Source organism: Hyperolius riggenbachi, chromosome 2 (genome assembly GCF_040937935.1).
Source record: "Hyperolius riggenbachi isolate aHypRig1 chromosome 2, aHypRig1.pri, whole genome shotgun sequence".
Classification (NCBI taxonomy): domain Eukaryota; kingdom Metazoa; phylum Chordata; class Amphibia; order Anura; family Hyperoliidae; genus Hyperolius; species Hyperolius riggenbachi.
Window position 1 is genome coordinate 366,010,867 of NC_090647.1, and position 14,122 is coordinate 366,024,988.

Consider the following 14,122-nt stretch of genomic DNA (forward strand, 5'->3'; position numbering starts at 1 on the left):
ATTCTATAGACTGGGGAGGGTGGAGAGGAGCTGGGACCCTTCTGAAACAGCCTAACCTTGGGAGGAGGTGAAGGAAAAGTACTCAACTGAGAAACTTCAATCCAGGTGTGACTATGAGTTTGGAGAAGTGCCTAGTACAAGAAATCTTTATGCAATCTACCGTGATTATGTACTGTATGTATGCATCTCAACTCCTCTTTGTCCTGTGAATAGGAGATGACGGTCTCATAATATATGGTAAGTTGCAATACTTTTGGATAGCCACCAGTATAGCTCTGTTTATAATAATGCCACAATTCCTATTCTCATAAAGCTCTTAAAAGCTGCAGAAGATAACATACTCATATCCTTGTTAATGGAATGTTTCTAATTTGGAGTCTACATTTCTTTAAATCTCAGACAGTAGATCTTCTGGTCATAGCTGGTATAAAGAAGACATTGTGTAAACCACAGCACTGCTTTAATGTTCACTGCAGTGACTCAAAAGCATTACTACAAATCACAGTTCTTGTAGGATTTTATAAACAGTACCACTTGCTAAAGACAATTACCAGGTCTGACAGGACCTGCTTAGGCACGTGTTCACTAAACATATGCAGACACTACAAGCATGTTAATGGGAGCTTCCACTTTCTTGCAAACCTGTGACAATAACATAACTTGTTATAATTGTCCCCACTCTGTAGATCCATGTCAGAATCAGGATATCACGTAACAATACGTGAGAATAGTCAGCCAAGGCCACAAATGACTCCTGTTCTTCGAAGCAGACAACTGTAGAAGCGGCAAGTGCTCACGTTTCCATCAGTCCAAGCTACATAGTATTTACCCCTCTGCACTTCCATGCAGTGGCATTTTTGCATTGGTCCGCTCAACGTTTGTAAACAAACCTGTTTTAGCACTTTTTGGCCATGGAGCAAATTTCTGAGGTAGTCCAAAGTCAGATGACTTAGAGATTCATTTGGTACAATTAGGTGGTCTCCTTGTAATCACCAATAAATGGAGTCCTGCTATGATCATAGTCCTGATCACATGACCTTGGGCATGGCCTGGGCAAGGGATGTTCTTCTGTCTTTACTGAAGCTGCCCCTTCATTTCTGAGTAGTGTTTTCTCATAGGGCACCACTGGCTGGTGACAGAAGTGAGGATGTGGGAGAGATGTGCTGACATCTTTCCTTTTAATCCAGTTTGGACAAGAAAATGAATCTAAAATTGTGAAAACAAAATATTATATTTCTGCAACAGTATTCTTTAGTCTAAAAGCCTATAAACTGCTTCATAATAAACCCTGTTGTCAGGGATAGAGACATATATATATATATATACACACACATATATAATATATATATATATATATATATATATATATATATATATATATATATATATATATATATATATATATATATATATATATATATATATATATATATATATATATATATATACAAAAATACATTTGCTGTGCTGTACAGAGCATGCTGAACAATTCATGTCCCTGTTCCTCTGGTGGGCTCACAATTTAATGTTGCCTGCCACAGTCATTGCCCAATATCACCCTCACAGTCTAGGGCTAACTTGGAATGAAGCCAAATCTACCAATATTGGCTCTGGGGTGTGGGGCAAAATGTACATGGACACAATGAGAACATATATAGTCCATATATACACATATTAAAACAATGCACAATTTACTCATTCTAAGTCAGATGAACAGTTTGACAGATGTTTGAAATAGTTGTCTTAAACATTGCTATTATTCAATTCTGGTTAAACCAATGGACATGTCTATCCGGAAAAATTGCTGCAGACCCACATTTGCTGCCCATTGGGGAAACAGATCCATTCGAACAGAGCAATGTGAACGGCTCCTATAGATTAACATAGGATCCATTCAACTCCATTAGGGTCCGTTCCTCCCAGTTCCACTAACAAAAACTTTTTTGTCCAGTGTGAACCAACCAAGTTGCTGCATACAAAATTACAATGTTACAATCTTCGAAACATACCATGCAGAAAATATAGAATGATATATATTCTCTATCAGGATTATTACCAAAAAACAGGCATTGATCTGCTGGTCTCTGGATGATTAATATCCAAGTGGAGTGCTGGAGAATGTAAGGACGCACAGCTTCAGCTGTCAGGACTCTCAGTTTAGTACAGTTGGATACAATTTAAACTAGGAAAGCAAGGGTGGGAATTGTTCCCTCTTCAAAACTGTCTTATAAATAAGATTTACAATCACAAATGTGGGGAAGAAAAAAAAAGTCTAGTTTGCTTACCACAGCTGGGTTTTGCAAGCTCCTTTCTGTCATAGCTGTTGAGGAATGCAGACATGTCCCTCTCAGCAGCAGATGCAGTCACCTCATGAGAATGAGGCAGGAATGTCTCCTTTGGAATTTGAGTCATAAAGCTAGACAGTGTTTGGTCCATTGGATCTTCCTCACTTATGTATGTATATGGACAATACTCTCTAGTCCGAGAGTAGATATTAGCATTGTCATAACAGTCAGAACAGATCATATGCTGCCCGGCACCTAAAAATATAATTAAGCACATCAGTAAAGCATCAGATTTTAAACTGGAATGTGGAAAAAAAAGATGCATTCATTTTCAGGTCTACTGGCTGCTTGGCTCTGATTTCAGTGGTTCTGCTAAAAAAGACATCACAGCTCACCATGAAGGTTCATCTCTGGGACCACTATTGGGAAATTTTAGTGATGTTCGTGTCCCCATTGGAGAGATTTTCTTTAATTTTGTTTCCTTGGGACCTCCATGGTGTCAACATGAACCCTGGTTGTCCCAGGGACAGGAATTATTCCTGGTGGAGAAAAACTAACTTCCTGTCAAGACAAAGTAAATACATTTCTTCCAGACGGATACGCTAATAGCAAAACCATAAACCTGGTTCTAGCTTCTTTCCATAATATGAGACAAAGAATATATTCTGGTGCTGGGTTTTAAACTTTTTCTTAGATTATATTCGACTGACAAGTGCCTAAATGTAGAGAAAATAAAATGGTTCAGTACCGGTAATCAAAATTCCACTTTTGAAAAGTATTTGTTCAAATTTCAGAACTGAAGTTCTATCGCACCTGAACTTTATTGCTCGGCTTTGAGGATATGGCTGATCTCTCCTGCACATGACTCACTTTTAGTATTTTTTTTTCTTACAAAATAACATATCAACTGGTGAATTTCCACTAAAATAGGCTAGCTTGTTGAACTATTGAACATAATCATGTTGACATTCTAGACTTGCACATTTGCTCCACATGAGTGATTCCGATTCAAGGTATCATATACAGGATCTTCTAAAAAAATTAGCATATTGTGATAAAGTTCATTATTTTCTGTAATGTACTGATAAACATTAGACTTTCATATATTTTAGATTCAAATACACACAACTGAAGTAGTTCAAGCCTTTTATTGTTTTAATATTGACGATTGATTTTGGCATACAGCTCATGAAAACCCAAATTTCCTATCTCAAAAAATTAGCATATTTCATCCGACCAATAAAAGAAAAGTGTTTTTAAAACAAAAAAAGTCAACCTTCAAATAATTATGTTCACTTATGCACTCAATACTTGGTTGGGAGTCCTTCAATGCGGCGTGGCATGGAGGCAATCGGCCTGTGGCACTGCTCAGGTGTTGTGGAGGCCCAGGATGCTTTGATAGCGGCCTTAAGCTAATCCAGAGTGTTGGGTCTTGCGTCTCTCAACTTTCTCTTCACAATATCCCACAGATTCTCTATGGGGTTCAGGTCAGGAGAGTTGGCAGGCCAATTGAGCACAGTAATACCATGGTCAGTAAACCATTTACCAGTGGTTTTGGCACTGTGAGCAGGTGCCAGGTCGTGCTGAAAAATGAAATAATCTCCATAAAGCTTTTCAGCAGATGGAAGCATGAAGTGCTCCAAAATCTCCTGATAGCTAGCTGCATTGACCCTGTCCTTGATAAAACACAGTGGATGAACACCAGCAGCTGACATGGCACCCCAGACTATCACTGACTGTGGGTACTTGACACTGAACTTCAGGCATTTTGGCATTTCCCTCTCCCCAGTCTTCCTCCAGACTCTGGCACCTTGATTTCCGAAAGACATGTATTAGTTGCTTTCATCCGAAAAAAGTACTTTGGACCACTGAGCAACAGTCCAGTGCTGCTTCTCTGTAGCCCAGGTCAGGCGCTTCTGCCGCTGTTTCTGGTTCAAAAGTGGGATCATGCTTCCATCTGCTGAAAAGCTTTATGGAGATGAAGATTTCATTTTTCAGCACGACCTGGCAACTGCTCACAGTGCCAAAACCACTGGTAAATGGTTTACTGACCATGGTATTACTGTGCTCAATTGGCCTGCCAACTCTCCTGACCTGAACCCTCTAGAGAATCTGTGGGATATTGTGAAGAGGAGGTTGAGAGACGGAAGACCCAACACTATGGATGAGCTTAAGGCCGCTATCAAAGCGTCCTGGGCCTCCATAACACCTGAGCAGTGCCACAGGCTGATTGCCTCCATGCCACGCCGCATTGAAGCAGTAATTTCTGCTAAAGGATTCCCGACCAAGTATTGAGTGCATAACTGAACATAATTATTTGAAAGTTGACTTTTTGTTTTAAAATTTTTTGTTTTAAAAACACTTCTTTTATTGGTCGGATGAAATATGCTAATTTTTTGAGATAGGAGTTTTGGGTTTTCTTTAGCTGTATGCCAAAATCATCAATAAGAAAAACAATAAAAGGCTTGAACTACTTCAGTTGTGTGTATTTGAATATAAAATATATGAAAGTCTAATGTTTATCAGTACATTACAGAAAATAATGAACTTTATCACAATATGCTAATTTTTTTTTAGAAGATCCTGTATATATAAAGGATCTGCACCATTCTTGGTTCACATGTACGTTGCACTTATATGTCAGTGCAGTTGATCTCTGGTACCACACTCTGTTGACGGCCAAGGAGCAAAGGGATGCCAAACAAATGGTAGCACATAAGCAGCCTGGAAAAATATGCTGGCTGCGTTGTCCTGCAGGGCACGAACCACAATGAACAAGAAAGAATCTATAGGTAAGCATGGGTCTGTTCCACAAGTCAGAGGTCTGCCGTCGGCAGCAGTGCAACGCAGCATAGCCAGTGTGAACGGCCCTCAGATTCAGGAAATTACCATCTACAGAAGAAATATTGCATTCCATCATTCTGTCTGCTATAGGTTAAGCTGTACATTCAGATATATAAAATGAGTAGCTTACTCTTAACACTGGATATCAAGAGTCAACATAAGAATGTAACAGTTTTTGCATTAAAGCAGCCTTCCTAAATTGATTGCTGCTGATTAAGAATGCCAGATTAATGAACTACATTTTTTTAATGTTTAGACTTTTTTTCACACCAACTCTGGTGGATTTGTTTAAATCACATAATTCAATTTAGAAACTTAATCTGAAAATAAATATTTTACAAGTAAGAAATGTAAATAAGATAATCATATGTGATAAACAAGCAATATCTCACCTTGTACAGGGTGATTGTCTCTCATCTCAGCTGGATGCATGCTTCCTCGCGCACCATATATTGGGGGGATCCTACTGTTCTGCATATTGGGTGCATACTGAGAGCTCAGGATTTCTGCATCTGTCTCACTACCGGTATCAACATATAATCCTTTATAGATGTAAAAAATAAAATACACATTTTAATATAAACAATTGTAAAAGACAAAGTAGCTTTAGTAACCATTACACAAGTCGTACTGCAAGTCTATTACAACTAAAATACTAGGCAAGTAAGTAAAACCATCTAAGGCATACATGTCAAACTCCGGCCCATGGGCCAAATCTGGCCCTCTGAGCCACCAGATGTGGCCCTCAGGCGGTTTTCCCACTTTGCATTATGTTTGGCTCACTCCACCAGATAAGCTATATTCGAGGGTAAGCCCTAGATCACCAGGGAAGCCACATGGGGAGGGGGACAGCACTAGACACCAGGGAACTGTACAGGAGAGGGAAGGGGGCCCACTAGACACGAGGAAACTGTATATGGGGAGGGAGGACTACTAAACATTGTATAGATGAGGTAGGACCGACCTCTTACAATCAAGGAACTGTATAGAGGATGAAGGGGGCTATTGGACACCAGAGAGAGAGAGAGAGAGAGAGAGAGAGAGAGAGGGAGAGAGAGAGAGAGAGAGAGAGAGGTGGCCTCTATATATAGAGGTCGGTCCGTGACTTGGTCACAGAGCTCAATTTTGGCCCACTTTGCATTAGAGTTCGACACCCCTGATCTAAGGAGATGCTTGAGAAGAAGCCATGCATTTTGGGTCTCCTCCACCTATTTTGTCTGAGCATGACTCAAGTCTTTATGTTACCATTTGCTTTCTGACAGCTAGTATTGTGTTGTCTTCTGTGATATAGATGGTTATTCCCTGCCAAATTCTCCCAAACACTACTGGTTAGTTATTTTCCTTGCACCCTACGCTGGAAGCCGCCTCTGATTATACAAAATGGCTATATAATTGTTAACCATAGGCGACTATCCTTAAATAATCACCTACCTGTCTGCACGGGGACAGGAAATGTCATAAATATATTAAAAAATAAAAAAAAATAAAAAGAGGGGGAAAGTGACCGATTGATGTAGAGGCTGACATATTTCATTACTTTCAAACAATGCAAATTGCCTGGCTGTATTGCTGTAAGCCACAGCCCTTGAACAAGCATGCAGATCAGGCGCTCTGACCCAAATCTTACCCGATTAGCTGCATGCTTGTTCAGGTGTGCAAGTCAAGACACTGCTGCAGCCAAATAGATCAGCAGGACTGTCAGGAAACTGGTTTTGTTTAAAATAAATACGGCAGCCACCATATCCCTCACTTCAGGTTCCCTTTAAATAAAATTAATTTTAAGTGGAGTGGGTAAAGATGGACACGTGGAAATATAATAGAACATTGCTAAGTTCAAGATGGGAGATATCCCATTTTTTGTAACACTAAAAGGATCACGTGAGATTTTCCAGTGAAAACAAAGGCTACTTTTACACAGAAATTAGATTGTACCGCATCAGTGTTAACCTGTACAGTGCAGCATACAGTTCATAGGTTTATGTATGCACCAACCCCTGAACCGCATGCGGGTTATGTCAGGACTTGTCGAACTGCACAACCACCATCGTGAAAGGACCCATAATAATATAATTGCAATGCAATTTGATGTGATTATATTATCCATCGCGCCACGATGCAACGGACATGATGTGAAAGGAGCAAAAGAAAACAAAAAGTGGTATGTTAAAACTCCCTAAAATGGACAAAAAATAAAAAGCTGTTTTATTCAGAACCTTAAAACAGCTCTTACCATCAGTTCCTTTATGGACACAGCCACTGGCCGGAGGCATAAGCTGCTGGTGACTACCAGCCTCAGAATTACTGTATCCCTCTGGTGGCTCAGAGAGTGTTCCCTGGGAAGACAGGTAGCTGGGAATGTCAGCAGGTAAATTCATGTCCTCTGTAAAACAAGGGAAAAAAACACAAAGATTACCCAATGCCAAGTTTAAATCAAGTTTAGCAGACCACAAACTAAGCTGAAACATAATTGGGAGGAAAAGAAAATGTGAATATCATTCACTGTTAAATAAGGCCTCGAAGAAACTGTCAAAGGAGTAATTTTTTTTAAGTTATTCTGCATAGGAATATAGCCATGGTACGGTCTTGTTTTCACAGCAACACATCAATAACATATAACACATATCTTTAAGGAGCAGAGAAACGTTACATTTATAGAACATTCCACGATGTAAGTATTCAAAATAATCATAACTTATCAAGGATTGAATTCTTTTTTTTTTTTTTCTCCCCCCTCCACATATGCAGGTACTGTGACATCACATACACTGCGAAAAAGTTCTTAGGATGTGAATACAGTAATCATAGTGTAGCAATTCACACATCATGGAAGGTAATTTCTCTACTATGCCCAAAAATGTATTCCACCATTCCGAGGTCCCTGCTCCGAGTTCCAATTATGTTGCAACATGTGAATGCACTGCTCCTACAATAGCATCACAGTATTATAACCAAGCATATTAACCTAACTTATTGCATTTCTGGAAAAGCGTGCAAAAGACACTACATAGTAACTGTTCATGCTATGGAAATAATGTGTTCGTTTTAGCATGCATAGTGTGTTGTATTTTGCCCATGTTGTGTCATGTAAATTACGTAATGTACACAGTGTGAACTCAGTCTTACTGTAACGCCAAACCATTTATCACTGCAGTGCTCTTATATCTCACCCTTTTATGAAAGACACTAAAGAAGGAGTGGGAATGGTTAAATGCTTTCAGTTACTATGAAGGACAATAGTGCAGCGCATGATGGAGTGGTGCCAGCGGGTGTGGGAAGGTGGAAAATATGCTCCACCAAGACGATCTAGCACTCAGCACCTCTTTGTGACGCATCATGGCTGATGTACACAGGCCAAATTCTCAGCAGAGATGCCCCCAAACTAGAAAGCTCCAGTGTGTGTAGGAGGCTTAAGGGCCCATTCACAGTTGAAAGCGCAAAATGCTGGCGCTTACCTCCGGTGTTTTGCGTGAGTGATTTTTCAGCAAAAAAAAAAAAAAAAAAAATCACTGAATACTGCGGCAATTTTTTGAAAATGGTGCAGTCGACGCGTTTGCGTTTTTAGGCGATTTGCGGCCAATAGCGAAAATCGCCCAAGTAAGAACGGGCCCATAGACTTATACTAGCGCCTTGAAAAGCGCTAGCGTTTGATAATTTTGCCGAAATCGCCGGCAAAACGCTCAAGTGTGAATGGGCCCTAAAGCTCTTCTCAGAGTTACTCTCAGAGACAGAGAGGAAATGGGTGACGTGCTCTGTGATAGGGTAGTAACTCCCATTGTCCTGGCCACTGCCTGTCTTCTGAAGTGATCCCTGGACCACTTCTACAACACGATTTTCTCTGGAAAGGCTGCATCAAATATGAAAATTATGTGACTAATGGCACAGTTTCCCATTCACCTTTATTAATAATAAAGGGAACCTTAACTGAACGGGGGGGGGGGGGGGTAAAGAGTTTCACTTATCTGCATTCCCTACTGCAATTAGCGCTGTTTCGGACCGCAACGCGTACAAAAATACGCGTTCCCACATATCTACGCGTGCGGAATGTGGCAACGTGTATTTTTGTACGCGTTGCGGTCCGCAACAGCGCTAATTGCAGTAGAGAATGCGTCCAATAATACGCATGGCGGCCGGCCGACTGGTGAGTCGTCAAAAACGAAACTAAGTGACAGCGGGGGACCGGAGGATTCCAGAGTGGCTCCGAGGGCACAGGTCTGCTGCAGGGGGCTGGTAATAGCCCCAGGTAAGTAAAACTCTTTACCCCCCCGTTAAGTTAAGGTTCCCTTTACAGAGAAACTCCGACCAAGAATTGAACTTTTTCCCAATCAGTAGCCGATACCCCCTTTTACATGAGAAATCTATTCCTTTTCACAAACAGACCATCAGGGGGCGCTGTATGGCTGATATTGTGGTTAAACCCCTCCCACAAAAATTCTGAGTACGTACTCTTGGCAGTTTCCTGTCTGTGAACCCTGTTGCATTGTGGGAAATAGCTGTTTACAGCTTTTTCCAACTGCCAAAACAGCAAGCAGCAGCTACATCACCTGCCAGCAGTAAAAATGTCACCATGTGATAAATGTCAGAATATAAATCAGGGATTTAAAATATTTTACAATGGGCAAACACTGACTATATACTTTATACATAATTATTGTAAAAATGAAGCACTTTTTTTATTACATTATTTTCACTGGAGTTCCTCTTTAACCACTTCGGGACCACAGTCTTTTCGCCCCTTAAGGACCAGAGCCTTTTTCTCCATTCAGACCACTGCAGCTTTCACGGTTTATTGCTCGGTCATAAAACCTACCACCTAAATGAATTTTACCTCCTTTTCTTGTCACTAATACAGCTTTCTTTTGATGCTATTTGATTGCTGCTGCGAGTTTTACTTTTTATTATATTCATCAAAAAAGACATGAATTTTGTCAAAAAAATGACTTTTTTAACTTTCTGTGCTGACATTTTTCAAATAAAGTAAAATTTCCTATACATTTGAGCGCGAAAGTTATTCTGCTACATGTCTTTGATAAAAAAAAAAACATTCAGTGTATATTTATTGGATTGGGTAAAAGTTATAGCGTTTACAAACTATGGTGCCAAAAGTGAATTTTCCCATTTTCAAGCATCTCTGACTTTTCTGCGCACCTGTCATGTTTCATGAGGGGCTAAAATTCCAGGATAGTACAAATACCCCCCAAATGACCCCATTTTGGAAAGAAGACATCCCAAAGTATTCAGTGAGAGGCATGGTGAGTTCATAGAAGATTTTATTTTTTGTCACAAGTTAGCGGAAAATGACAGTTTGTGACAAAAAAAAAAAAAAAAAAAAAGTTTCCATTTCTTCTAACTTGCGACAAAAAAAAATGAAATCTGCCACGGACTCACTATGCTCCTCTCTGAATACCTTGAAGTGTCTACTTTCCAGAATGGGGTCATTTGTGGGGTGTGTTTACTGTCCTGGCATTTGGGGGGTGCCTAATTGTAAGCACCCCTGTAAAGCCTAAAGATGCTCATTGGACTTTGGGCCCCTTAGCGCAGTTAGGCCGCAAAAAAGTGCCACACATGTGGTATTGCCGTACTCAGGAAAAGTAGTATAATGTGTTTTGGGGTGTATTTTTACACATACACATGCTGGGTGGGAGAAATATCTCCGTAAATGACAATTTTTTTATTTTTTTTACACACAATTGTCTATTTATAGAGATATTTCTCCCACTCAGCATGGGTATGTGGAAAAATACACCCCAAAACACATTATACTACTTCTCCTGAGTACGGCGATACCACATGTGTGGCACTTTTTTGCACCCTAACTGCGCTAAGGGGCCCAAAGTCCAATGAGTACCTTTAGGATTTCACAGGTCATTTTGAGAAATTTCGTTTCAAGACTACTCCTCACGGTTTAGGGCCCCTAAAATGCCAGGACAGTATAGGAACCCCACAAATTACCCCATTTTAGAAAGAAGACACCCCAAGGTATTCCGTTAGATGTATGGTGAGTTCATAGAAGATTTTTTTTTTTTGTCACAAGTTAGCGGAAATTGATTGTAATTGTTTTTTTTCACAAAGTGTCATTTTCCGCTAACTTGTGACAAAAAATAAAATCTTCTATGAACTCGCCATTCTCCTAACGGAATACCTTGGGGTGTCTTCTTTCTAAAATGGAGTCATTTGTGGGGTTCCTATACTGCCCTGGCATTTTAGGGGCCCTAAACCGTGAGGAGTAGTCTTGAAACCAAATGTGGCAAAATGACCTGTGAAATCCTAAAGGTACTCATTGGACTTTGGGCCCCTTAGCGCACTTAGGGTGCAAAAAAGTGCCACACATGTGGTACCGCCGTACTCAGGAGAAGTAGTATAATGTGTTTTGGGGTGTATTTTTACACATACCCATGCTGGGTGGGAGAAATATCTCTGTAAATGACAATTATTTGATTTTTTTTACACACAATTGTCCATTTACAGAGAGATTTCTCCCACCCAGCATGGGTATGTATAAAAATACACCCCAAAACACATTATACTACTTCTTCTGAGTACGGCGATACCACATGTGTGACACTTTTTTGCAACCTAGGTGCGCTAAGGGGCCTAACGTCCTATTCACAGGTCATTTTGAGGCATTTGGATTCTAGACTACTCCTCACGGTTTAGGGCCCCTAAAATGCCAGGGCAGTATAGGAACCCCACAAGTGACCCCATTTTAGAAAGAAGACACCCCAAGGTATTCTGTTAGGAGTATGGTGAGTTCATAGAAGATTTTTTTTTTGTCACAAGTTAGCGGAAAATGACACTTTGTGAAAAAAAAAACAATACATATCAATTTCCGCTAACTTGTGACAAAAAATAAAATCTTCTATGAACTCATCATACACCTAAAAGAATACCTTGGGGTGTCTTCTTTCTAAAATGGGGTCACTTGTGGGGTTCCTATACTGCCCTGGCATTTTAGGGGCCCTAAACCGTGAGGAGTAGTCTTGAACCCAAATGTCTCAAAATGACCTGTGAAATCCTAAAGGTACTCATTGGACTTTGGGCCCCTTAGCACAGTTAGGCTGCAAAAAAGTGTCACACATGTGGTATCGCCGTACTCAGAAGAAGTAGTATAATGTGTTTTGTGGTGTATTTTTACATATAACCATGCTGGGTGGGAGAAATATCTCTGTAAATGACACATTTTTGATTTTTTTTACACACAATTGTCCATTTACAGAGAGATTTCTCCCACCCAGCATGGGTATGTGTAAAAATACACCACAAAACACATTATACTACTTCTCCTGAGTATGGCGATACCACATGTGTGACACTTTTTTGCAGCCTAGGTGCGCTAAGGGGCCCAACGTCCTATTCACAGGTCATTTTGAGGCATTTGTTTTCTAGACTACTCCTCACGGTTTAGGGCCCCTAAAATGCCAGGGCAGTATAGGAACCCCACAAGTGACCCCATTTTAGAAAGAAGACACCCCAAGGTATTCCGTTAGGGGTATGGTGAGTTCATAGAAGATTTTATTTTTTCTCACAAGTTAGTGAAAAATGACACTTTGTGAAAAAAACAATAACAATCCAATTTCCGCTAACTTTTGACAAAAAATAAAATATTCTATGAACTCATCATACACCTAACAGAATACCTTGGGGTGTCTTCTTTCTAAAATGGGGTCACTTGTGGGGTTCCTATACTGCCCTGGCATTTTACGGGCCCAAAACTGTGAGTAGTCTGGAAACCAAATTTCTCAAAATGACTGTTCAGGGGTATAAGCATCTGCAAATTTTGATGACAGGTGGTCTATGAGGGGGCAAATTTTGTGGAATCGGTCATAAGCAGGGTGGCCTCTTAGATGACAGGATGTATTGGGCCTGATCTGATGGATAGGAGTGCTAGGGGGGTGACAGGAGGTGATTGATGGGTGTCTCAGGGGGCGGTTAGAGGGGAAAATAGATGCAATCAATGCACTGGGGAGGTGATCGGAAGGGGGTCTGAGGGGGATCTGAGGGTTTGGCCGAGTGATCAGGAGCCCACACGGGGCAAATTAGGGCCTGATCTGATGGGTAGGTGTGCTAGGGGGTGACAGGAGGTGATTGATGGGTGTCTCAAGGTGTGATTAGAGGGGGGAAATAGATGCAAGCAATGCACTGGCGAGGTGATCAGGGCTGGGGTCTGAGGGCGTTCTGAGGTGTGGGCGGGTGATTGGGTGCCCGCAAGGGGCAGATTAGGGTCTAATCTGATGGGTAACAGTGACAGGTGGTGATAGGGGGTGATTGATGGGTAATTAGTGGGTGTTTAGAGGAGAGAATAGATGTAAACAATGGATTTGGGAGGTGATCTGATGTCGGATCTGCGGGCGATCTATTGGTGTGGGTGGGTGATCAGATTGCCCGCAAGGGGCAGGTTAGGGGCTGATTGATGGGTGGCAGTGACAGGGGGTGATTGATGGGTGGCAGTGACAGGGGGTGATTGATGGGTGATTGACAGGTAATCAGTGGGTTATTACAGGGGAGAACAGATGTAAATATTGCACGGGCGAATTGATAAGGGGGGGGTCTGAGGGCAATCTGAGCGTGTGGGCAGGTGATTGGGTGCCCGCAAGGGGCAGATTAGGGTCTAATCTGATGGGTAACAGTGACAGGTGGTGATAGGGGGTGATTGATGGGTAATTAGTGGGTGTTTAGAGGAGAGAATAGATGTAAACAATGGATTTGGGAGGTGATCTGATGTCGGATCTGCGGGCGATCTATTGGTGTGGGGGGGTGATCAGATTGCCCGCAAGGGGCAGATCAGGGGCTGATTGATGGGTGGCAGTGACAGGGGGTGATTGACGGGTGATTGACAGGTGATTGACAGGTGATTGACAGGTGATTGACAGGTGATCAGGGGGGATAGATGCATACAGTACACGGGGGGGGGGGGGTCTGGGGGGGGTCTGGGGAGAATCTGAGGGGTGGGGGGGTGATCAGGAGGGAGTAGGGGGCAGATTAGGGACTTAAAAAAA

At 41.3% G+C, this 14,122-nt stretch overlaps 1 protein-coding gene across 4 annotated transcripts in view; it reads right to left on the reverse strand.

Annotated features, from left to right (window-relative positions):
* Positions 1-14,122, reverse strand: part of LRIG2 (leucine rich repeats and immunoglobulin like domains 2) — a 172,260-nt gene that overhangs the window by 81,917 nt on the left and 76,221 nt on the right. For 3 of the 4 annotated variants that reach the window (XR_011026381.1, XR_011026382.1, XR_011026383.1), the window contains exons 16-18: positions 7,360-7,509; positions 5,522-5,671; positions 2,286-2,540 (exon numbers count right to left, since the gene is read on the reverse strand). Coding sequence is in view for 1 of the 4 variants with exons in the window: in XM_068269722.1 (XP_068125823.1) it covers positions 971-1,206; positions 2,286-2,540; positions 5,522-5,671; positions 7,360-7,509 (791 nt within the window). In the remaining 3 variants the exon portion in view is untranslated. Of the gene's footprint in view, positions 1-499; positions 1,207-2,285; positions 2,541-5,521; positions 5,672-7,359; positions 7,510-14,122 lie in introns of those variants that run through there. The other variant, XM_068269722.1, reaches the window with a different exon arrangement.